The sequence below is a fragment of the Camelina sativa genome, chromosome 16 (assembly GCF_030686135.1).
Source record: "Camelina sativa cultivar CO46 ecotype springtype chromosome 16, ASM3068613v1".
Classification (NCBI taxonomy): domain Eukaryota; kingdom Viridiplantae; phylum Streptophyta; class Magnoliopsida; order Brassicales; family Brassicaceae; genus Camelina; species Camelina sativa.
Window position 1 is genome coordinate 24210255 of NC_141895.1, and position 25053 is coordinate 24235307.

Below are 25053 nucleotides of genomic sequence, written 5' to 3' on the forward strand. Positions count from 1 at the left end.
TTTGTATTTTTGTGTGATTTGGAAATTGGGAAGATAAGACTTATGAGTCTTCTGCTTTGATGCGTACGTAATAGGTCGGCGGACGGCTACCTGACTTATCGGTCATCCATCTTCTTTGTCTTTTCTCTTCTAATTCCCTTTCACATAATTTATCATTACTGCTTTGCTTAACATGACAGAATTATCATTAAGAGATTGTCATGTCAAATTTTCTAGTACAAGAATCTGTTTTCCTTTCTTATCTTGATCAGAATTTTACAATAATGTTTTACGTTCAAATTTCAGCTGTAAATCAGAACATCATTAATAAATTGTCCTTTAAAACCATCTTCAACCTATTTTTTCCAATTTTTCAAACTCTATATTGTAACTCCAAAAAGCATATATCATCAGTTTCGTTTTAACCCATTACTCTACTTTAAATCCGAAAACAATATTATGGGGTGTGTTTAACTCCTATATTATGGGTGTTTTTCTTCTGTCGGACAAATAAAAACAGTTTGCTAATTTCCCCCTCGAAAGATTTTTACGAGTTCAAAAATCATGTTTTGACAGTCTCACGTGTGCAAACATGAACGTTGCACGTGACTATTCTGAGAAAGAGGAAACGTAATCTTCGTAGTATCTTTACGCCAGCCGCCCTCCCGAGACAGGTGGTTCGCTCTAGTTTTTTGATGACGTGCTTTGAATCCTGACCGCTAAAGACTTCAACACGTGGCACCGTCTATGTCGTTGGATTCTTCGTACACGACGATATTAGTTGGGCCGTGACAGCCCAAATGTTATAAAAGGATCCCACATATGTGCCAGCTCAGCTTGATTATCCCATCTGTTAAGAAGAAAAGGAGCAGTTTGTAGATAATGACGCGTAATTAGATTTACAATTAATTAAATAATTCGCAAAACTAGAGTCATTTGTCTCTTGTCCACTCTGTCTCTAATTTCTTTTTCCCAAATCATGGCGAATCATAATCTATGCGATCAATTATTTTAAGATGAAATACTCACAACGTCGCTCGGACATGCGAAACAAAAGATTGTTTTTTTTATATAATTGTTAAAATATAAGAAGAGAATAAGTAGCTTCTTGCATTATTAAAGATGTGTATCATCTCTTGAATTTTAAAACACAATCATTTAAAATCTTATAACCAATAACAAGCTATATTGAACAAATTCAATAAAATAGCTCTATCTGACAACGTGAAATTCCCCAATCTTGTTTTATAATTTATTAGTGAGACCGATGTATATTATAAGGGATCTTCAACGATCTTTTAATTTGTTCTCTATTGCATTTTCATGTCGAATAAACTTTTCCAGGAGTGTTTAGTAATATATATATTTCCAACAAACGTTTAAAAAGATTAGCATCACAGTAAACCCCACGCACACAAAAAAAATGATATACAGTAATCCTAGTTATCCATTTTTATCGGTTTCAAAACAATACTGTTGCAATAATCATTGTTACCTCGTGCTTTTCAATTAGTGACAGCTTCTTATATGATTAGACCGATGCAAAATTAATCTAACCACAGAGCCACAAGAGAAGTCAATAACTTTCCACTAGATTATTTTAAGTAAGGGCATCTTTATATGGAAATCAGTTTAGGGTATTTTTAGAATATAAATATTATGAAAATAATGTAAATTATTTATAGAGTGTTTTCAGCAATTAAAAACTTTTGTTAAGAAGTTAGTTATTGGGAGAACATGTTTAAGATCTTAAGATTTAATAATATAATATTCTTAAACATATTACAATTACCAAAATTTATATAATAACATTTTAATTGCAAACTTATAAAACTTTTACTAAAATTCAAAATACAATACCAAATTTTTATGAAACAACAAAAACATTAAAGATAAAAAAAACATATTAATTAATTAAAGCACACAAACATTTTATTTAATTAAATATAGTTTAATGTCCAAATTTATTCCATATATTCTCAATAAGATCCTCTTTTAATTTGTGAAAAATTGTTTACAAAAAATTATATCTATTCACAGCTTGCCACGTCAATTTAGAACTGAACTAAGATCAATTCTACGTCAAAAACTAAAAAAAAGTGTTTTAAGCCACTATTTATTATTTTTCTATTTTTTTAAGCTAAAAACACCCCTTATATTCTCTCTATAAAAATGGCCTAATAGCCTCGGGTTTAGAAGTCTTTACCGATCGAATAATAAATACATTAAAAAAACAAGAAAGCATTAGCATTGATGAATAATGTTTTTCTTCCGATATAAGGCTATATTTTATTAATTATACGGAGTATATTACAACATACAGTGTATACGTGTTATATGTTACAGTTTGTGTATATGCGTACATTAATCAACACAATACAAAAATGAATCAATAACGATTGGCGTTTAAAGGATGACAAAAAAATTATCAATCGATATAGTAAAACTAAAACTTTGAATAATGACCGACGGACGTCATATAAATATAATAATCAAGGCACATAGGAGAACAAAATTAAAAAGTATCATCATGTGGTTACGAAACATTATCACCTGGTTCCTTTTTTTTTATTCCACTAATTCGCGATGACGATTTGTTAATGATCGATCATAGTTGTTTACAAATATAAATTAGTTTTGATTAGCATGTAGTGTTAAGGAGATAAACATAACTAATCATTTGGTCTTTTACGTGGGTATCACATTAATTCCATACAACGTAGGGCACGCCGGCACTTTTTTTTTCATTTTCTTTATACATTGTATATACATAAGTATTACTACTATAGGCTCAAATGTTTGACGAATTTAATTACCGTTATACTATACAAGTAGATTTAGGGTTCAGATGACAAATTTAATTATACATGTATCTTTTATGATTTAATTATACTTATACATATATATAAGTATTACTACTAACGAATTTAATTACCGTTACCATATCTTTTATGAAAATGTTCAGATGACAAAAAAAAAAAAAAAAAAATACTATACAAGTTCAAAGTACCCTTTGTGATTTTACCTTTATTTTAATACTGTAATAACTACAGTTTAAATTTAAACAAATCATTAATGATGAAATAACGGTTAAAGAAGTTTCTAACTGCAAATACATCTGAAATAAGCAGAGTAACCAAAAACAAAACTTCGTTCGTTAGTCATATTTACACACCCATTCGTTGACGTGTGAACAACTTTAATGTATCCATCAAAATTTCCGTAATTAAAACAATAGTAACATTTTCGTTATAGATAACCGAAGTAGATGATAGATCATTGACCGAGAGATACTACTAATCTTTGAGATGTTAATGGTAGCACATTGCTAGATTTTATAAAAACACAGTTACGGCCTTAGACATTCATATTTTGTTTTGTTATGCGGATTTGAAAAAGAGCCAAACAAAATATTTATTTCCATACATAAAAAAAACCATAAGGAATAAAACTCCCCCTAAAATAACTTTTCCTTTCTAACTTTTTTTTTCCCCCTTCTAATTGCTCTGATTAGATATATTTTAATTAATATTGGAAAGTAACACACATACAACTAAACTATTTAGGTGTGATTAGTGATTACTGTTTTATTTCCAAGATCTTTTGAAAATTTTACTCATATAAACAGCACAGTATATTTTTGTGCTATATCGTACTTTAAAAAGAAAATTTGAATGCTGTAACATTTATTCATTTTTTATTATTATTAATAGTGTAGTCGGAATTATTGAAGTCAATACATTGGTCATAACAATGTGACTTTTTTTTTTAAGTCGGGGCTGGTGGGCTTTTTGTGTACGCTTCCCAATGGTTTTCTACTGCGAAAACTTAAAAAAATCAAATTTTACTATTTTATCGTAAAAAAAAAAATTATTTATTTATTTATCTTCTCTCTCTTCTTTCTCTCTTTTTGTCTGTCTCTTTATCCTTTTGCTTTTGATACTGCTGCTGCTTCTTCATTCTCCCTTTTTCTTTTCATTTTTTTGCTCTCCTCCTCTCTGTATCGTTTTGTAGGAATCTCTCACCAAACATTTAGGTTTCTTCTCAGATTTAGAAACTTTTTCTCAATCTCTGATTCTCCATTTGATTTCTCCTTAACCCTTGCTAAAAAATCGAATGAGCCCATTTCGGTGATTTTTCTGAGAAGAAGAGGGAAGCAGCTAGGGTTTATGTGATGAGTAGATGATGCGTGAACCGCTTGTTAGCGAAGAAGAAGGAGCTACTGAGGTTTTACTTGTGGAGAAAGGAGGAGACGAAGAAGAAGAGAGAAGAAGACGAGACGATTTGTTGTTACTAGCTTTAACAACAACGCCGATGGTACGATCGAAATCTCAAGGAACCACGAGGCGCGTCACTCCCACGCCACCTCCCGTAGACGTCGAGAAACCGTTACCAAACGGAGATCTCTACATGGGAACTTTTTCCGGCGGGTTTCCTAACGGATCCGGGAAATATCTCTGGAAAGATGGCTGTATGTACGAAGGCGAGTGGAAACGTGGCAAAGCCAGTGGCAAAGGCAAGTTCTCGTGGCCGAGCGGTGCGACTTACGAAGGCGAATTCAAATCTGGGAGGATGGAAGGGTTCGGCACTTTTGTTGGTGTTGACGGTGATACCTATAGAGGCTCTTGGGTTGCTGATCGGAAACATGGTCATGGTCAGAAGAGGTACGCCAACGGAGATTACTATGAAGGTACCTGGCGGCGGAATCTACAGGACGGGAGGGGGAGATATGTTTGGATGAATGGGAATCAGTATACCGGAGAGTGGAGAAATGGTGTGATTTGTGGTAAAGGTGTGCTTGCTTGGCCTAATGGGAACAGGTACGAAGGTCAATGGGAGAATGGTGTTCCTAAAGGAAGCGGTGTGTTTACCTGGGCTGATGGGAGCTCTTGGATCGGTTCTTGGAATGAGAGTAGTAATCTCATGAGGAGTTTCTTTGATGGGATTGAGAAGAGTGAGTTGATTGTTGCGACGAGGAAGAGATCTTCTGTTGATAGTGGAGCTGGGAGTTTGAGTGGTGGTGACAAGGTTTTCCCTAGGATCTGTATTTGGGAATCTGATGGAGAAGCTGGAGATATCACTTGTGATATTGTTGATAATGTGGAGGCTTCTGTGATTTACAGAGATAGGATTTCGATTGATCGAGATGGGTTTCGTCAGTTTAGGAAGAATCCTTGCTGTTTCAGCGGCGAGGCTAAGAAACCTGGAGAGACTATATCTAAAGGGCATAAGAAATACGATTTGATGCTCAACTTGCAACATGGAATCAGGTAACATATTTTTATATTCTCAAGACTTTTTCAGAATCCCTAGGGATGATTTAGATCTGTGTTTTGACTAAAGTGCGATGAATTTAGGTATTCTGTCGGCAAACATGCTTCCATTGTTCGAGACCTTAAACAGAGCGATTTTGACCCGAGTGAAAAGTTTTGGACAAGGTTCCCACCTGAAGGTTCTAAGACCACACCGCCGCATCAATCTGTGGATTTCCGTTGGAAGGACTATTGCCCTTTGGTGTTTAGGTATTCAATCTTTTGCTGTTAGATATCTTTTTCAATGTGTTTTAATCTTATTGTGCACAAGTTTGGTGATGTTTATTCTCTAAATCTGTGTTTGTGGTGAAATTTGTTTCTTTTGATAGACGCCTGAGGGAGCTTTTCACGGTGGATCCTGCTGATTATATGTTAGCCATCTGTGGGAACGATGCTCTTAGGGAACTTTCATCACCTGGAAAGAGTGGAAGCTTTTTTTACTTAACTCAAGATGACAGATTTATGATTAAGACAGTGAAGAAATCTGAAGTCAAGGTTAGTCGTTGGCTCTTTTCTTGACTTCTTCTGTCTTCTGTGAATCCCTTTGTATTTTTCTTTCTTTGCTTTCACTTTACATTCTTAATCATATATAGTCCACTATCTGTGGTTAGCTAACAAAACTTGACCTGATGTTGTTTGTCTTCATTATCCCAGGTTCTTCTACGAATGCTTCCAAGTTACTACAAACATGTCTGCCAGTATGAAAATACACTTGTGACTAGGTTCTACGGTGTGCATTGTATTAAACCTGTTGGTGGCCAGAAGGTTGGTGTTGTTCATCTACATTTCATAAGACTCTTTTTTTGCAAGGGACAATTTCTCATGTTGTTTACCATCTTACCAGACTCGGTTTATTGTTATGGGGAACTTGTTCTGCTCGGAATATAGAATCCAGAGACGGTTTGATCTGAAAGGGTCTTCCCATGGACGTTATACATCCAAACCTGAAGTGGAAATCGACGAGACCACTACTCTCAAAGACCTTGATCTCAATTTTGCTTTCCGTCTTCAGAGAAATTGGTACCAAGAGCTTATGACGTAAGCTTCCCAGATTCCTAGTGTGTTTTCGTATTCTATTTGGGTGTTTGAAATTGGGAACACATTACTAAGCTGGCTGCGTTTCATTTTCCAGGCAAATTAAGCGCGACTGTGAGTTCTTGGAAGCTGCAAAAATAATGGATTATAGCCTTCTGGTTGGCGTTCACTTCCGTGATGACAACACAGGAGACAAAATGGGGCTTTCTCCATTCGTTTTGAGATCTGGTTAGTTTATTTTCTCGTTCTGCCTCGATATTTTTTCTGTTTCCCTGTTTCATTGTAATGATATTTGTTTGTTCATGTATTGGGCAGGTAAGATAGAATCGTACCAGAGCGAGAAATTCATGCGAGGTTGTCGCTTCCTGGAGGCTGAACTTCAAGATATGGACCGCATCTTAGCTGGCAGGTATAGGAATATTTTTTCTCGCCAATCATTACTTGGGTTTAATCTTTAGCACAAGAAGTTGACCTAACAATAGTCCTTTTGAATTGAACGCATTGGTAATTACTGTGGCAGAGTAGATGAAAGGTTCAGTTTCCCATTAGATATGATTTTCATCTGAGAACTACGTTACATCTATTATGCATTATTATTGTCTTAAAAAGTTGCTTGGCAATCTTGTGGGGGATGTTCAAATTGAATAGAAAAAACACAATCATATTGTGGGGGCAAGACAGATCATGTGGTCCTTTTTTTTTTGTTTCTTAAACTAGTTGTTATAAATTCAATCAATTCTCTACTCGTAGTTATACACTTTTCAACATGTTACTAAAATCTGATTGCTTTTGCAGGAAACCGTTGATTCGATTAGGCGCAAACATGCCTGCAAGAGCAGAACGAATGGCGAGAAGAAGTGACTTTGATCAATATTCATCTGGAGGGACCAACTATCTATCCCACGGAGAGGTCTACGAAGTGGTTCTGTATTTTGGAGTCATTGACATTTTACAAGATTACGACATAAGCAAGAAGATCGAACATGCTTACAAGTCTCTACAGGCTGACCCGGCTTCAATCTCAGCTGTTGATCCAAAACTGTATTCAAGAAGGTTTAGAGATTTCATCAGCAGAATCTTCATCGAAGACGGCTAGTGAAGGTCTTAACCGATATTATCCCCATCGTTGAAAGGTCAAACCAAAGCTCCTCGCTTTTTTACCTCAAATGGAGAGAGCTAAAAAAGATACTGAGGCGTGAAGGGGCAGAAGGGTAGTTTCACTGTTGGTACAAAAGGTCGAAGAAAGAAGGAAGTCGATTCGGAATTCATTCATTTATAATATTTGAGAATGAAGTGATTAAACAAATTTTGGGGTTGGGGATTTTTTATTTTTGTTTTGGAGGGTGAGAAGAAGAAGATATATGTGAATATAGAATTTGTGAAGGAGAAGATAAGTACATAGGCTTAGATAAATGTGTTTTGGGAGATTTGGAGTTGGGTAATAAGATTAAGGTGTACAACAAGTTTAATGAAAAAGGATGGGTAGTTTATTTTTTTTATCTGTTTTGGGTTAATTTTTACTTTAAATTGGGACAAAAGTAAAAGCTAAAGATGTACTCTTCAAATCTTGAAAAGAGGGGCACATATTCCCATGGGATCCCTCTTCTTCTTCAACATCCTTTTCACATCCAAAGATACTTTGCCAAATTTTATTCAAACTCTATTTGCGAGTCACATGTTACAAAATACAATTTCTCAAATTGTACGAAGATAATAATCAGGTATTCTGATGATAATTGTTCATATGTGGAAAATAAATCGACCAATGATGTGCCTATACATAGAAAAAGACTATTGTAGTATGTTGGATGTATAGACTTGATATGATGTTACTATGATACATTTACAAAAAAAAAAGTACATAAACACATAGTATGGTCAAAGAAGAGAGAGAGAGAGAGATAGGTTGGAATTGAGGTTGTGCTTCCATGAAAAGGAGAGAAAGCAAAGAGAGAAGACCACATGTCTCTTTTATAACTACTCTGAATAAACATCTCACATTAGCCTTTCTTTTTCATATTTAATTATTTGTTAATTATATATAATTTATAAGGACCTAAAACAATATGTATAGGTTGACTATATTTTCTATATCCTCCTATATAGTCTACAATAAAAAAAAAAAAAAGAATTTTCACTATAATCGTTACTCTCACCTCAAGCTCTCTTCAAGTATGATAATGAAACGGAGTAAAGGAAAAAGTATACTCCAATAATGTAAAAAGAGTTTTGTTACCACCGATGCATGCTTAGTTTTCTGTGAGCAAGGCCTGCCAAAGACTTCTAATCCGAATAGTTAAAATTTGTCACAATGGGACATATAATCCAAAGTTTAAACTCAATTCGTTGTATGTATACGGACTTAAAGTATATATATGCATGACCCACAACCAAAAAGAAACAACACGTTAACAGTACAAAATTTTATAACACTATCTACTTGGGAGTTGAGTTGTTGAGACTTGAGATTATATAACTAGAGGAGAAAAAAAAAAGAAAAATTGAAAGTAGATGAAAACCCGACCACCAAGGAGAGCGAGTGTTACAAAAGTCAAATTACATAAAGAAGAAAAATATTGTAAACAAATAAACAAAATACGTGTCATAATGGGTGCCAATTTAATTTATCTTCAGATCCTAGAGTCCAAATTCCCAAGAACATTCTATTTAAAACTCTATAACCTGAGAAAAAAAAGAAAAAAAAACAATTAAGTACTGTTTCATTTATAGGGTATTGATTAATTAAACTATACGAGAGCAGTGAATGACCATTGACTTGATCCAGTAATTTTTCACTTGAATCCTCGAGCCTTTTTGTAGCTAAATTATTACAGTAATTGACAAACCCGCTCCCACAGTTACACAAAATTCAATAATCCCTCATGCTAAGCAAAGTATATTTACTGCATCATCCTTTTAGGTATACAAAAAGCTTATAATCCAGAGTTTACATTATACTATATAGATCTTCAAACCACATTTAATAAAACCAAAACTATACTAGGCTTCACGCAGTTATCTCGAGAAACAGAGAGACACAAAAAAAAAAACATATCATAAGTGAATACTGTACTTGCTGTCTGCATGAAATTAACTAGTACTACTAGTATAATGTAAATAAATAGAAGAAAAAAGGAGAAATGGTTCTCTAAACGAGAAAATAAGAAAAAGACAGAACTTTGAACAGTAGCTAGGTCTGCCAAACACTTGCATGCCTAAAAAGTCCTTTTAAATTAAATGTCACAAATATCAACATATATTTTCTTACATACTGTTGTCAAAATAACCAAATTAACTGATTCGGGAAATAATAAGCTTGCGAAGCTACAGCAGTAAGATCTGACTTTATGAGAGGTCTGTCGATCTGTCTTTTTTGCTTTCGTCACATATATTGTCTTCGTGAAATTATTTTCTTGTATACATTATACATGTTCTGTTTGTTTGTGTGTATAGATAGATCTCATTCCCATACCAAATGGTATGTACGTCAAACTGAATTTAGAATTATCACAGCCCTTACCTAAATCCGAATGATCTAGACAGTAAGTGATATGAGCAAATCTATTTACTGTTTCAACGGATAACTGTAACACTAGATTCTGAAAATATGCTTCTTCTTTGTTTTTATTTTTTAAAGGTCTGCACATACCTAGAATTTTGACGATAAATGGTGTTATGGACCACTAGACGATGTCTAGACCACTTCTATTTTACCATATATAAAATTTTCATTCGTTTAGACATTAATTTACTCATTAGATATTTAACCTAATACAAAATGATTGCATGTAATTAGTCTTATCGTACATGTAGATAATTGTACACACTTCAACTGATTTTTGAATGAAGAAAAAAAATCATTTCATTCAGGACTCTGTAACAATCACATTCATGTGTGTGTTAAGTACATATAGACGTCGGTGTATGACAGACATGTAATCATGTAGACAAACGTTTTGTCTAATTGTCTGCCAAGTGAGTAATTCTATCTTTATAGAACAAGATAAATTGTGGCGTAGTATCTTAAAAACAGATACACTATAATTTATATATCCACCACCTACGGCAATGCAAACAAAATCCGAATCCAAGTGAATCTTCTTAACCACGCCTTTGGCCTTTGGTACGTTGATCCGTTTCCAAGTATTAAATAAAACAAATACAGTCTAAATTTGCTAACTTATCAAATTAGTCTAGTTGATTTATTTAATTGGGTCTATGGTTATGAATGAACAGTATAGTTCAAGTTCCACTACTCCCCAAGTTGTTCAACAAAGGTAGACCAAATAATTAAACTACAAAAGCATATCAAAGGAAAATAAGCTAATTGATTAAAGCTTGTTGTAATTTTTATCTATATTATACTACTAGTCTAAACGTATATACTCCTATAGATAAAAAAAAGTGTGGATTTACATGTAATCGACAACATATTTGAATTATGAGAATCGGAAGTAGGAAACTTTTGGAGTCTATTATCGGAAAACGGATCAACGTGAAAGTCAAGCCTACTTACTGACCTATTAACATACTTCAAAAAAAAACACCAATTCTTAATTAGCCACCACCTTTCTTGTTGAATAATTTGAGCTATTATTTTTAGGCTTTATTCTCACTTTATATTAGTTACCCATAAAAGGCAAAACAAATCATTTAATTTTCTTCCCCAAATACATTATCATTAATTAAAAACCAAGATTAATCCCTAACGAAATATTTAATGCTATATGAATTCTGCAACGGCCAAGCTTGAGATCTAAAATATGACACATTCGAGGTAAAAAAAAATGAAGACAAAGAAATAATGAGAATTTAAGTGGTCTCAATTTAGGGATTAAGTTGGTCTGAAATTGAAAAGCCTTCAAAATGTGGCCATTGGTATTTTAAATAGGCACATTACTTCACATTCCAACATAAGGTTCCACCATAAGGGGACACCTTCTCTTAACCATCCCTTTCCTATCATTCTTGTATACTTCTATTTCTCGTAACAACTCATTTAAAAAATATATATATTTTGCTTTCTCTTACAAAATTTACACAAACAAGTATTGGTTATTTTTATTTACGATTAACTAGAAATTTAATCCAAGTGCAAAAACGTGTTTTCAAGTTTTATCTTTCTTGTTGTGTATTTAATCAAAAGAAAGAGAAAATAATACAATGTTACCCGAAATTTATACTAGAAAATCACTAAAGATTACAATGAATGTTGTAGTGCTATGCCATATTTCAAGAACTTCATAAAATAATGGAAGTATAATTTGTGAAGAAAAAAAATATCAATAAATGAAATCAGCCAACTCGACCGCTAATTAGACATATCAACCTAACGCTAATGATGGTGTCTTCTCTTACTGAAGAAACATCGTGATACATGTTGACGCGTATTGTTCTTTGTTTCCAACCACCAAAATTAGAACCTTAATGTTGTTTTATCAGTGTTTTTTTTTTCTCTTATTAGGATAGCTGCATTTGCTACCAACCAAATGGACGGACCGGACCATGTTCAAACCAATCTTTTATTTAAGTGGAACAAAACGAACTCTAGATGACAACTTCAACTGATAATACCATATGCAAATTGACCACCATAAGCAACATGAGCAACACAAAGCTTGACAGTTGGACAAACTTTTTGGATGTAATGATAATCGACATCAATGTAGTTCGTGTAATTTTTTATTAACTTTAACTGCAAGTTTCACGTTAAATACAGTAAAACCTACATAAATTAATACTCTATAAATTAATAAAAAACTATAAATTAATAAATTTTGTTAGTTTCAAGTCGGAACAGTGTAAAAAATAACAAAATTCGATAAGATAATAAGATAATAATTTTTTTGAAATCCTCATATAAAATATGGTCCCAATAATATCATAAATTAATAATCATGTAAATTTACATATATATATATATATGTTGATATAGTAAAGTAGGTTTCCCTTAAACCTCATATCTATACAATAATTGTTATGTCGTATTTTCAAACTATAATGATATAAAATATTTTATAACACTTCATAAAACAGCTAAAACATTTAAAATTTTCAATTTCTAAATATAGATCATTTATATTTTGATAGTTTGATAGACTATTAAAATACAATAATTGATATTCTTATTCATAAATTTGAATATTTATGTCATGTGTATAAGTGAATTATCTATAATATTTGTAATTCATTGTCAATAATATATATTTTTTAATTATTTCAAATTTAACTCCAGTACCATAAAATTCACAACATCCAAAATTCTAATCTTATTTTGCAAAAATTGTCTCAATTCATAATTTTAAAAAATTAAACAATTAAAAATATACGTATAAATTAATAATTATTAATTTACAGTATAAAATATAATTATTAATTTATAGATAAATTAATATCATTATAAATTAATAAAATGTCTTGGTCCCAACATTATTAATTTATAGAGGTTTTACTGTATATACCAAATGACTATGATCGTTATCAGGCTCTTTATTGTTTTTTTTTTTTTACTAAACATATCTTGCACAATATCTAGCTTATTTTAACTTGAAAAGAATAATGTTACGAATGTTTGATTTTATAACGAACTTTCTTTCACTCTTTTGACGACAGCCATTTTGGTTTCTACTATTCTTAAAATGATCTCTTCAAATATATATCATCTTAACGAAATAATACATATGGATGAAATAATTTCATTAGGAAGATAATCTTGAGTGGATATATAGATAAGATTGATATTTAGTTGAAGAGATTGTATTTGAGTTTGAGGCAAATTCTTGAATGGCGGTGGTTTGGTGGGGTATCTTCCATGTTCTTCCCATAGGCAAAATGCTTTGATATTTCACTTCTATTTTATTTTTCCACGAAAACAAAAATGGCTCGTGATCATGGGAATATATACTTTCCAAATTTTACGATAGACATAGTTAATAAATATACAAAATAACAAAGTAGTAGGCTAATAATTCTTTTTATATATATATATATTATTTTGTTTCTGTTTCTCTCTTTTTGTTCCATTCCGTGGTAGTTATCCAAGTTTGGCTTTTTCTGTTTCCTAACCACTTTACACCTTTTATTTTCTCTAATATATATACAAAGAAAATCATAATTCAAAACAATATCTTTAACTCTTGCCACATATTTCATCTATATCTGTCGACTATATATAGTTCATGGATTTTTTCTAAGAAAGATATCTTGTTCTCTTCCTTTTTTCCTTTTTATATGAAAGGTCTCGTAAGGGCATATATCTTGTCAAATAGTAGAAAGTGTGGAGTATAATACCACTATCACGAGTGCAAGTGCAATTACGATTTTACGAATTAGACAAAAACATAAAATTAGAAGGGAATCAAAAAAAGAAGATGAATCACATGGTTGTGGGCCAATATCAAATGGGTCCATAAAATTACAAAGCCCCACCCAAGTTATTGTTCAGAAAGTAAAGAACATGTAGAGAGATTTACGTGGAGGATCATGTAGACAAACAAATGAGTGGAGAGGAGATACGACTATTAGTAAATAAATGTGATCGGGTCTGGTAGGCATCGATTAGTCTATTTCCCAAATTGATCTCTCTGATATATCAGTTTCAAGTCACTTGGTCTCACTTCTTGTGATTCTAATTTGATTTTCGTTTTTTTGTTCCCCATGATTCGTCGTGTCCCAGCCCGTATCATATCTTTGTATCAATAAATAAAATTTAATATGAATGATAAGATCGTGTGTCTATTTTGTTGCCGTGAATATTATCTGTTGACAGCTTTCTTGAATGTGAATGTTGAATGTTGACTGATGAATGCATTGAGTTAGGAGAGTATGCGTAGATTTTTTGCTTACACGATTTATAAATGGGCTACAAAACAATGGGCTTTTAAAATTGGGCCACTAATGAACTTAGGGTTTGCCCAAATCATTTATAGTTATAACCCAATATGCAAACGAAAGAGAGAGTACAGTACAGAGTATTGGAGAACAACGTTGAAGCTTAATCTTACTCTGCAATGGCAACAAAGGACAATAAAACTGGCAATGTTTGCTTATTTAATCAGTTTTAATTTTATCCCAAAAGTAAGACAAAGTCGAGTCTGTAGACAATGCGACATGGAGTACAGCTTACGGGTCCGAGAGAACGGATTGAAAGACAGGTTTGTGGTTTCTACTTGCGAGGAGCTTTCTTCTTTCCTGCAATCGCAACGGCTTTACCCTTTTTCGTGCGAGCGTTAGTTTTGGTTCTTTGTCCTCTGCAAGGCATTCCATGTCTATGTCTACTACCTCTGTAACAATCTACTTCGACCAGTCTCTGTATTTCCGATCCAACACGCCTCCTCTTTAAAAAAATAAACAATCACAGAAACAAACAAACAAGGTTTTCAGAAATGGAAAGATAGAGAAGTACAATAAGAAAGTTAAATGTAATTGTATAAAACGATTTTTCTTACCAATTCATCACCATGCTGGTGCTGGCCAACTTCTTCACGGAGGTCAATGAGTTCTTTACCAGTTAAGTCTCTGGCAAGTTTGTTAGTGATTCCAAGCCCACAGAGAACCTGATGCGACTTACGACGGCCAATTCCGTAAACTTCTTGAAGACCGGTTTTGAGTGGCTTATTGTTTGGAACCTCTGCGTTCCCCACACGAATTCCTTGGACGCGTACTCCATGAAACTACATAAATGGGTGAACTTGATGTACATTATAATCCAAACAGAGAATCAAATAAGGTAATGAGCTTTGATAAACTTTGCTTCACAAAGGATGTGAAGAGAATTAGCAAAGTAAATCTAACTATTCTTCTACCTGAGCCAAAAACAAGCCAACATCGATGATGCTTCCTCAAAAATACTCATTCCTAGAACTCATAATCTCATAGAGCTACTAGCAGAGAATACTCCAAAACAAAGCAAACACTATACGAGAATCCATTGACAACAATACCTTGGAAAATTCATAATTAAGACATTGAGCTCTATACTAGACCTTTTCGAATTTAAAAATTTGTTCTTTCTTCTATAGTAGCACTCACCTATTTGAAAAAATGAGGAAGAAGCCAAAATCTCGAACACCAAAATAGACGATTTTGAAACGAACCCAGATATAACCACATCCAAAAAGATTGATTTGGATCAAAATCATCAAACACTAAAAAGATATGAGATCGATTCGATCTATTGAAACCCTAATCCTAAAACCAAATGCGGCGCTGAAATGTTAGATACGAACTCACAGTAACATTCCGAAGCAGAGACTGGCTGATGTCGAACAAGGTCGCCGCAGATCTTCGTAAACCCAACATCGTCGTCGAAGCTCAGTTTCCAGAGATATGACGGTGAAAGGTGGTGAAGAAAAAGGGTTTAAAGATTCAGTTTTTCCAACCGCCCGCGTTTTCTAATCAAAACGCAAACGCAAAACGCATTCGCGGTCATTTTCTCCCCCTGACTTATTGGGCTTTGAAAACCATAACTTTTATTGGGCTTTAAATTTATTCACAGAGAGGCCTCAGGTCCAATAGAGGACAACCTTTAAAGCTGTTAAACTTCAAACTCTTTTTGGGCTCATCTTTTGATTTACGTTTGGTTTTAGTTGTTAAATTCGTGAAAATTAGTAACGACTTTAAATCTAATCATAAGAAATGTAGAACCACCAAGACTCAATAATTTTACGTCTGTAATTTTCGGAAACGTTAAATACTTCAGCAAATAAAGCACGACAGCAAACGGAGTTTTATATTAACTTCTCTTTGCTTTATAGGAGAGACATAAGTTTTTTAACGTGCGGGTTTACACTACATTAGTGGTTTTGGCTACCATCAAAATATTTTGTCTTTTTTATGAATTAATTACATGTAAGTAAGGTTTGATTCGATCGTGAACAACTCGAACTTTGAAGATTATGTCAATGAATATAAATGTCTGGAGATAATAGACAGCGATTTCTAGATTTTGAAAATAATCTGTCAAGTTAGGTATATAGATAAAGATATCAGAACGAGTGGTTGTGAAAAGCTCTATATTTTTCAAAATCACTGTATATATAAATGACACCAAATTTTATTTAAGTTAATTGTATCCGTTACATAATTTGATTAAGGGTAGAATTTGGCATTTTGCGAATATAACATATTTATATGCATGCAACAATCATATGTCAAGTTCAAATGTGTGGTCACTTTCAGGAAGGAAACTTCAAAAAGTTGGCAAAAGGGTACGACAATGACTCGGACGTGTTAAGCACGCGACATATCTTTTAATCTGTGGTCTATGTTAATTACATTCCCTTTCTATACTATTTTTAAAGAAGATAATTTCAATTTCACATCAAATAGAAAAATAGTAATATGAATATAATTTTTACTTAAAATGGTGAAACTTTACAACAACAAAAATATTGATAGATACTTCTCAAATTTGTGATCGGAACCAACTCTTAGCCTCCTAGGTCAGACGTATTAGATGTTACCTCTCACATTAAGACAAAGTTATAACTTGAACAATACTTTGGGTTAACCCTATATATTATTAGTTACTAGGAGGGTCGTGCCAAAGTTTATTTACAGCGATGTCAACAAAAAGAAATTAGTAGATATCTTCTTATATTAGTGGAAACTGGCAAAACAGTGACATATATTTATTTCAAAATTAGAATAGCATGCATGAACAGTACCTCTAATCAACTATTGGAAAAAATAGTGTCAAAATATTTAATTATACGAGTTCAAATTAGTGTGATTAAACTAGTTGCCCACAATAAAAAAAATTAGAGTCAAAGATATATTATATATATATATATATTGATATAGGCCATGTTCGTTTTCATCATTAAATGATCTATTTAAATGATACATCTATATGATTTATTTCAATGGCAAATGACCCAATAAACAAGATAAAAAAATAGTTTATTGGGATGGTTAATCAATAATTTTCCTGTTATTTTTTGATGAACCATCTTCAACCATCTTTATCCATCTTCATCCAAATGGTCCAACTAAAATCATCTAAATAAGTTTCAAACTTTTGGCTAAAATCTTTAAAACTCATTCAAATGATTTATGTGAATTATTCTAGATGATGCTCTTTTTTTAACAAAAACGAACAACAACACCTGAATGATTCATTCGTATGGTCATCGAAATGAATAAACTAACAAGGCCATAATCTAATCCTATATAGTAGATTTCCGTACATTTATAAACTATTTTTACTAGGATTTGTTTTCCACCTAGTAGGATTTTTTAAAATTATGCTGATCATTTGATTCTCCAACTAGGAAAAATAAATAACTCCAACGACTGTGGCAATGGAGATAAAATAATATATATTCCAGCGTAGTTGGAGCCATTCCCAATGCTTTTGGAAGCCCACATATCTTTGAATAATCCAAAATTCAAACTTTGCCTGGTTGGTTGAGAGCTACTTAAACTGACCATAATAAACTAATTATTCTGATTAACAAGCAATAGTGGAGTCATTGTTTTAATAATAAGACGCCTTAATGACCCTGGTCATCTTTGCGTCTGACTCTTAATAGCCATAAGGGACGTCTTTGCTGAACTTAATCATCATGTTTGATTCGTAATTATTAAAGTAATGGTAGATCAAATGTAGATAATTTCATAAAACGACAAAACTATGACTCAAAATCATTGAGCTTAACCGGACCAACTGTACCGGTGGTTCCATAAATTGTTATTTTTATCAAAAATGTTCCTGAACAAGGGTAAAAGCCTTAAGATTTTTAATTTATTATATATAATTATATTATATATATATATAATTAAAGCCTTAAGATTCATTTATATACCATTGAATACATAATAACTAGAAATAATTTAATAATTATGCCTTTTTTTTTAGCCGTGCAATAATTATGCCTTTTATTGAATTTGTTTGGACATGATGGGTTGTCTAGCTTGCGCAACAAACCATTAGTATGGGGCTTGTCAAATATTATTATGTGTACTAAGTTTTGGTTGTTTTAGTTATCAATTTATCTAACTCTAAATGTTGGAGTTTTAGAAGAAAACCAATATAATTATTGCGCATGCATCTATAATGTGGATTATTGACATTATAGAGCTCGTGTGCATCAAGTCTTGTGAAAGATTCTTTTTCGAAAAGAAGAAAAAAAGTCTTGTAGAAGGAGTTGGTCTCAATGAGACGTAGTAGATGTTAGAAAATAGAAATGGACACTTTGTATGAAGTTAGAAATCTTCGCGACCCATCTAAAAAAGATCATGGACTTGGAATCTCGAACCAAACAACTGATTTGTGGATGACATAACGCTCGATATCGACAGGACAAATTACTACTAATTTCTACAAACACGATATTTTTTGTTGTGGCCAAGAGGAATATGATGACGAAGAGGGTGACGTACGATAGCTACATAGAACTGTGGTGATGAAAAAGACTATGAATTACACCAAATTTTCCTTAAATTATTTGGATTTTTCTTCATAATAGGATGAGGAAAAAAGACTACGCAACAAAATGAAGTAACTACAAAAGGACTACATCGACATGGATATTTCTGCTATAAATAATAATATATATGTACTTAACATCTTAAAAATCAATCCATACAAAGATCCAACGTAAATCGAAAAGACATAAAAGAACATTTTATTTAAGCGTCTATCAGGTTTTGATCTAGGTGCCATTAGCATATTTAATACGAGAGTGTCAACTTTTAATATCGAATGTCTAAGAGAACAGTTAGTTGCAGGAAGAACAACTCTTCACATTTCGGACGTCATCTTAACAAATGTCGATATAGCTAGCTAGGGACCGAGGTAATTAGAGCATGTGCATCGCACCATCCTTCGTCCGTCCCACTTAATTAAAACGATTGATTTAAATCGAAATCATAGATTATACAAAGAAATGTTCCTAAAAACGGGACAATTTTTATGCGTCCCTCAGGACACGTGTCATCCTTTAATAGAATGTTGTTTTATTTGTAGGGTGAAAGGAAAAAAAACTCTACGGATCAATTCATTTTATCTTTCGCACTCTCTCTCTGTATCGCGACGGCGATTAAACAAAAACTTTGGATCGCCTCCATCAAAGTGAAGATTTTGCAACGCGAAGGCCTCACTTAGTGTATCATCTTCCAAAATATCCAATTGTAAGAGGTATGTGTTGTAAATTGAAGAACGATTTTGATGTATTCTCGATTTAGGGTTTTATGATTTTTTTTTTTATTTAGGGTAAAGGGAAATTGTTTGGGGGATTCGATAGAATAGGGAAATTTTTGTGGGATTCGATAGATTAGGGCAATTATTTGTGGGATTCGATAGATTTGAGAAATTTTTTGTGGGATTCGATTTAGGGTTTATGTTCCTTTCGCGATTTAGGGTTTCAGGAATTTGTTTGGTTAGTTTACTATGTGTTTTTAGATATATGATCTCTCTGATTTTTGTTTCAATTTAGGGTATTGGATTATTTTTTTGGTATCGATGGTTGAGTGTGTCAATTTTTTGTTATAATTAGGTTTTTGGTTTATGTTTATGGGTTTAGCTAGTTGACTGTCCGAGTTTATGGCTTTGTCTGTTAAGATTGTTGTCAGTTTGTATTGATTATGTGGATTCTTTTATGCTAAACCGAGTATAACCTTGCAATTGTTTGTTTTTCATGAGTTTCCTCAGCGTCACCTGAAGAAAGCCACACATAACGGGAAGCAGTAGCAACAATCATCGAGTAAGAGGTAAATAATCGATTCTTTTAGCTACAGATATGTCCATATATTGTTGTTTGGTGGACTCGGTTTTGTAATTGCTGTGGTTGTCTTTGTAGTGGTCGTTGTTGTTGTCTTTGTAGTGGTTTTTGTAGTGGTGTTTGTAGTGGTGTTTGTTGTGGTCTTTGTTGTGGTATCATAAATTGATTTGATAAACAAGTTAATATGATTGGTAAACAGCTAGCTAGTATAAAGGATAGTGTAGTTGATGATTGAAGTCTGATAAAAGGGAGCGAATATTAGTGGTGAACAGCTTGCTAGTATAATGCTTTGGTTTTTTATAAGTTGTCATAAATTGTGATTAGACTTAGGTAGTTGGTGGATAGGTCATTATGATTGTTAAGTTATTACTTGAGAACGATTTCACCTTTTAAACACCAACCAGCCTTCAATTTTTCTCCATCATCTTCTATGTCTCTTCTGTCTCCATCATCTTCTATCTCTTTTCTTTGAGAACGACTTATGTTCCTCATCTTAAACTTCTATTTCTCTATGGTACACTCTTTTCCTCATCTTCTTAAACTCTTTTCCTCTTTGGTACACTCTTTTCCTCTTTCGTACACTCTTTTTCTCATCATCTTAAACTCGTCTTCCTATGACTTCTTACAATACATTCTGTCAGTCGTCTTCTAGTTATTTAGAGCTTCTCAACAGTCAAGGAGAAGCTCTTAACCAAGACGGTATTTATGAAATACCTACTTGGAGCTCTCAACAATCCCATGATGAACCTCTTTCTCAAGAGACACCTGTCAAGAAGGATAGGAAGAAATGGAATCCGACTGACGATGAAATACTAATAAGTGCGTGGCTGAACACTTCAAAGGACCCGATCATTGCAAATCAACAAAAGGGAGTAAGCTTTTGGCAAAGGGTTCAAAAATACTATGCAGAGTCTCCTCATGCGATAGCCAATGGTGAACAGGGTGTGAACATCAACTGTAAGCAGAGGTGGTTCAAGATCAATGAGTCCACAAACAAGTTCTGCGGGGCTTATGCAGCTGCAGAGAGACAAAACAGTAGTGGACACTCTGAGAACGATGTGCTGAAGGTGGCTCACGACATCTACTTCTCTGATTATAAGACGAAGTTTACAATGGAGCATTGCTGGTGTTTGTTAAGGTTTAAGCAGAAATTCCTTAACCAAAACGCGATTAACACCCCCTCACCTTCAGTCAGAACAAAGAGGAAACCAGTTGGTGCAGCTGATCAATCCGAGGCAACCCACACTGAACAAGACTCTGAGATAAGGCCTCAAGGTATCAAGGCTGCGAAGGCTGACAGGAAGAACTCTCAGGGAAAGGCTCTTGCTGAGTACACGAGCATGTGGGAAGTCAAGAGGGTGGATATGGCTGAAAAGGAGAAGCTACAGAAGCTTGGCATACTAGACACACTTCTTGCCAAACCGGAGCCACTTAGTGCAGCTGATCAACTTATAAAGGATAAGATAGTGGCACAGTATTTTGCAAATTGATGTATTGACTTAAGAAGCAACTTTGTATTTCCTAATTTAGTAGAATAAGTTTGAATTTCTGTTTCAGTGTTAAATTTTGTGTTCTCTTTGTTATCTATAAATTTATGTGTTCTCTTTGTTATCTATAAATTATGTGTTCTCTTTGTTAACCTTCGAGCTACGACTGTTCTTGAATAATGTTATTTCCAGGTTTAGTATCCGATGGGCCATGACTACAGCTACTCTCAGCCTGATTCCTCAGAGGAGTATGTTTTATATTCGCAGGACACTGAGCAGAGGGAAATAGAGGCTGAGAGTAACTTACTCGATACTCAGGCGACTCAATACCCTCCCCAACCTGAGGTTGAGTTCGGATTCCCCAAGGTATGCTACTGTGGTGGTCAGCCTATTATATCCTCAAGCGAGAACAGAAGGTAAGTGGTTTAACATTGCCATATTATTAAGTGATTTCCAATGTTTTAACCTGGGGTTGTATTGATTTGCGATGTTTTATATGTTAATGGAGGTTCTACACATGTTGGAATGTTGATGATGGAGAGATGCATATTCACAAGTGGTGGGATGCAGCAGTCATGGAGGAGATGAGAGAACTGAGCAGACAATGTGAACTGCTGACGGAGAAGGTAGATAGCATTGCATTCGCCAGTGACTACGACTCACACATCCGTAATGAAACTGAGCAGAAAATAGCCCAGTTAGAGAAAATAGTGTTTGATCTAGGGAAGAGCAGAAATAAGTTTAGTAATTGTTTTGAAATGATGGTTTTCTCAACAGTTATTGTCGTTGCTTTACTGGTAATTGTGGTGATGTCTAAATACAACTGGTTCTGAACTTGTATCCCTATGAACTTGTACGCTTGTATGCCTATGATTACCCGTGACAATTTTCTGAACTTATAAGCTTGTATGTCAGGTTTTTTTGTATAGTCATTCATCAATACTCACAAGCAAAATAGTCATTTGTTTAGATATGTCACATGCTAGTAAATTAAACAATCACGGGTATCACATATCTTCTCATCTCATTTACTCTATATATACTTCCTTTCTTGATGATGCAAAACCATATCTTCTCATCTTATTTACTCTTTTTCTATACTCTTTTTCTATACTCAAACTAAGATCTTTTCACTTTTTTCTTGAAAAAATGTCATCTTCATCAAACCATTACCACTACCAAAGAGATGGTGTCGATGATTTTGATGGTTATTTTGATGCTTATTTTGATAATTTTCTAGAAAATTCTACTATCATTCAAGAACCAGTCGAGCCAAAGAAACGGATTTTTATTGAGAGAAACTGGGAAGAAGGCCACAATAATCTTTGGAATGATTATTTCAGTGATACTCCAACATACCCGGACTATTTATTTCGTCGCCGGTTTCGCATGCAGAGGCCATTGTTCATGCGTATTGTGCAACATCTCTCTACTGAAGTCGAGTATTTCCATCAATCCCAGGATGTAACCGGACGGGCTAGTCTATCACCTATACAAAAATGTACTGCAGCAATTCGTCAATTGGCATATGGTACTGCGTCCGACGCAGTTGACGAGTATGTACGAATTGGTGCTTCAACAGCTCGAAAATGTTTGCACGAGTTTACCGCTGCAATAATCAACTTGTTTGGCGATGAATATCTAAGACGTCCCAGACCAGACGACCTAGAAAGACTACTTTATGAAAATGAAAAACGTGGATTTCCCGGGATGGTTGGGAGCATTGACTGTATGCATTGGGGGTGGAAGAATTGTCCAACAGCTTGGAAAGGGATGTATTCACGATCAACCGGAAAACCTACAATCGTGTTGGAGGCGGTAGCTTCCTATGACCTCTGGATATGGCATGTTTTTTTTGGAGCTCCAGGTACTATGAATGATCTTAATATTCTGGATCGATCAAATGTTTTTGATGACGTTCTTAACGGTAAAGCTCCGGAGGTCAACTTCTTTGTCAATGGAAGGGAGTATAATTTGGGGTACTATCTCACGGATGGTATTTATCCAAAATGGGCCACTTTAATACAATCTATCCGGCTTCCACAAGGTATGAAAAATTCTCTATTCTCTAAAAAACAAGAAGCTGTGCGGAAAGATGTTGAGCGTGCCTTTGGAGTCCTGCAAGCTAGATTCGCCATTGTTAAAAATCCATCTCCTTTATGGGATAAATACAAAATAGCAAATGTTATGAGAGCATGCATAATACTCCATAATATGATTGTCGAGGATGAACGAGAGACATACAGTTTCCGAAACATTGTTTCTGAATTTCAACACGGAGAAGATGTGGATCAAACATATACCGTCGGTGCCGCCAGTTTGGGTTCAAATATGAGCAGTACGATTACTCGTCGAACAAATATGCGGGATAAACAAGTCCATGACCAGTTAAAAAAAGATTTGATTGAGCATATTTGGACTAACTTTGGACATCTTACAAATAATGAAGATTAATTAAAAAAATTCTATGCAGAGAAAAAAAAGTTTGTTATTTTTGATGTTTGTATGGTTTATGTTTTTTACTTTTAATATTTTATTGTATGTTTTGTTTTTTTTTCAAGTTTTTGTAACTTTGTAATTTTCTTATGTTTTTAATGTCAATGTTATATATTTTTAATTATAATTAAAAGTTTAATATGTTTTTACTTATTAATTTAAATAACTAATTTTTTAAATTTAAAATATTATTATTTTTTCCAGGGGACCAACTCTGGGGGACATTAATGCTCATACCAAACTTAAGAAACTCTAAAAATAAAATTATTATATTTGATGAACCAAAATTTGTCCCTCACTAATGCCTATGCTCTTAAGTAGAGACAAAGGTAGGACATATATAATTTACAGCTAACATAAGTTAGATTATATCACGAATAAAGACAAAGCACAAGAGGGATATTTATTTATATAATAATATGTAGAGAGATTGGATATTGTATTGACCCTTGTGAACACGAAACAACGTTCTTTAGGAAAACAAAAGAGAAAAATCAGTCAGCGTCTCGCCGTATCCGCAGTGGTCGGGACGTCCTTTGTTACGAGTCGCGGCCATACGTTTTCTTTTGCCTACCACCTTCTTTGTTTTTTTTATCCATTTTAGTTTATTTTACTTTATTTAGGAAGTTTCCTTTTTCTATTATTAACTTCTTTCATGGTCTAAAATGTAACTACGTGCCATATGCATGTCCTGATGTCCATATGGCTTTGAAAAATTATCTATAGAAGTTAGAGAGGCAAGTTCATTATTTATGCGAGAGATCGATGCGTTTAGAATATAGTGTATGTTACAAGAAAAATATAATAAGAGAACCATACTGTCTTTTATATTCTCCATGTCTCCAAAACCTTGTCGAGGCAATTCGGGACCGTGTCCACTTCTTATGGATACTGATATTCGTTTTTTAGATGATGTAATTTAACGCGGGTAGGGTAGTTACAAACAAATTGGTTGCATATAAAGATTAGCTACAAAACATATAATTAAGCTTTCAGTTATCAGCATTTTGTAAATAAATC

At 33.6% G+C, this 25053-nt stretch overlaps 4 protein-coding genes across 4 annotated transcripts; 3 read left to right on the top strand and 1 right to left on the bottom strand.

Moving 5' to 3' along the window:
* Positions 1–3377: 3377 nt before the first annotated feature.
* On the top strand, positions 3378–7825 carry LOC104751671 (phosphatidylinositol 4-phosphate 5-kinase 2). The gene is made up of 8 exons (XM_087492233.1): positions 3378–5249; positions 5337–5501; positions 5621–5786; positions 5946–6056; positions 6136–6329; positions 6424–6554; positions 6642–6735; positions 7122–7825. Exons 1-8 carry the CDS (start codon positions 4162–4164, stop codon positions 7420–7422), a joined length of 2250 nt encoding a protein of 749 aa, XP_087348359.1. The 5' UTR covers positions 3378–4161; the 3' UTR covers positions 7423–7825.
* A 6378-nt stretch (positions 7826–14203) lies between these two features.
* LOC104751673 (small ribosomal subunit protein uS13m) lies at positions 14204–15726 on the bottom strand. Its single transcript, XM_010473670.3, has 3 exons — positions 15558–15726; positions 14774–14998; positions 14204–14661 (listed from the first exon to the last, which is right to left on the bottom strand). The coding sequence occupies exons 1-3, from the start codon at positions 15624–15626 to the stop codon at positions 14491–14493; spliced, it is 465 nt and encodes a 154-aa protein (XP_010471972.1). The 5' UTR covers positions 15627–15726; the 3' UTR covers positions 14204–14490.
* A 4938-nt stretch (positions 15727–20664) lies between these two features.
* On the top strand, positions 20665–21540 carry LOC104753896 (glutathione S-transferase T3-like). The gene is made up of 2 exons (XM_087492807.1): positions 20665–21285; positions 21427–21540. The coding sequence occupies exons 1-2, from the start codon at positions 20665–20667 to the stop codon at positions 21538–21540; spliced, it is 735 nt and encodes a 244-aa protein (XP_087348933.1).
* A 201-nt stretch (positions 21541–21741) lies between these two features.
* On the top strand, positions 21742–22370 carry LOC147925906 (uncharacterized). The gene is made up of 2 exons (XM_087492808.1): positions 21742–21953; positions 22046–22370. The coding sequence occupies exons 1-2, from the start codon at positions 21742–21744 to the stop codon at positions 22368–22370; spliced, it is 537 nt and encodes a 178-aa protein (XP_087348934.1).
* Positions 22371–25053: the final 2683 nt, after the last annotated feature.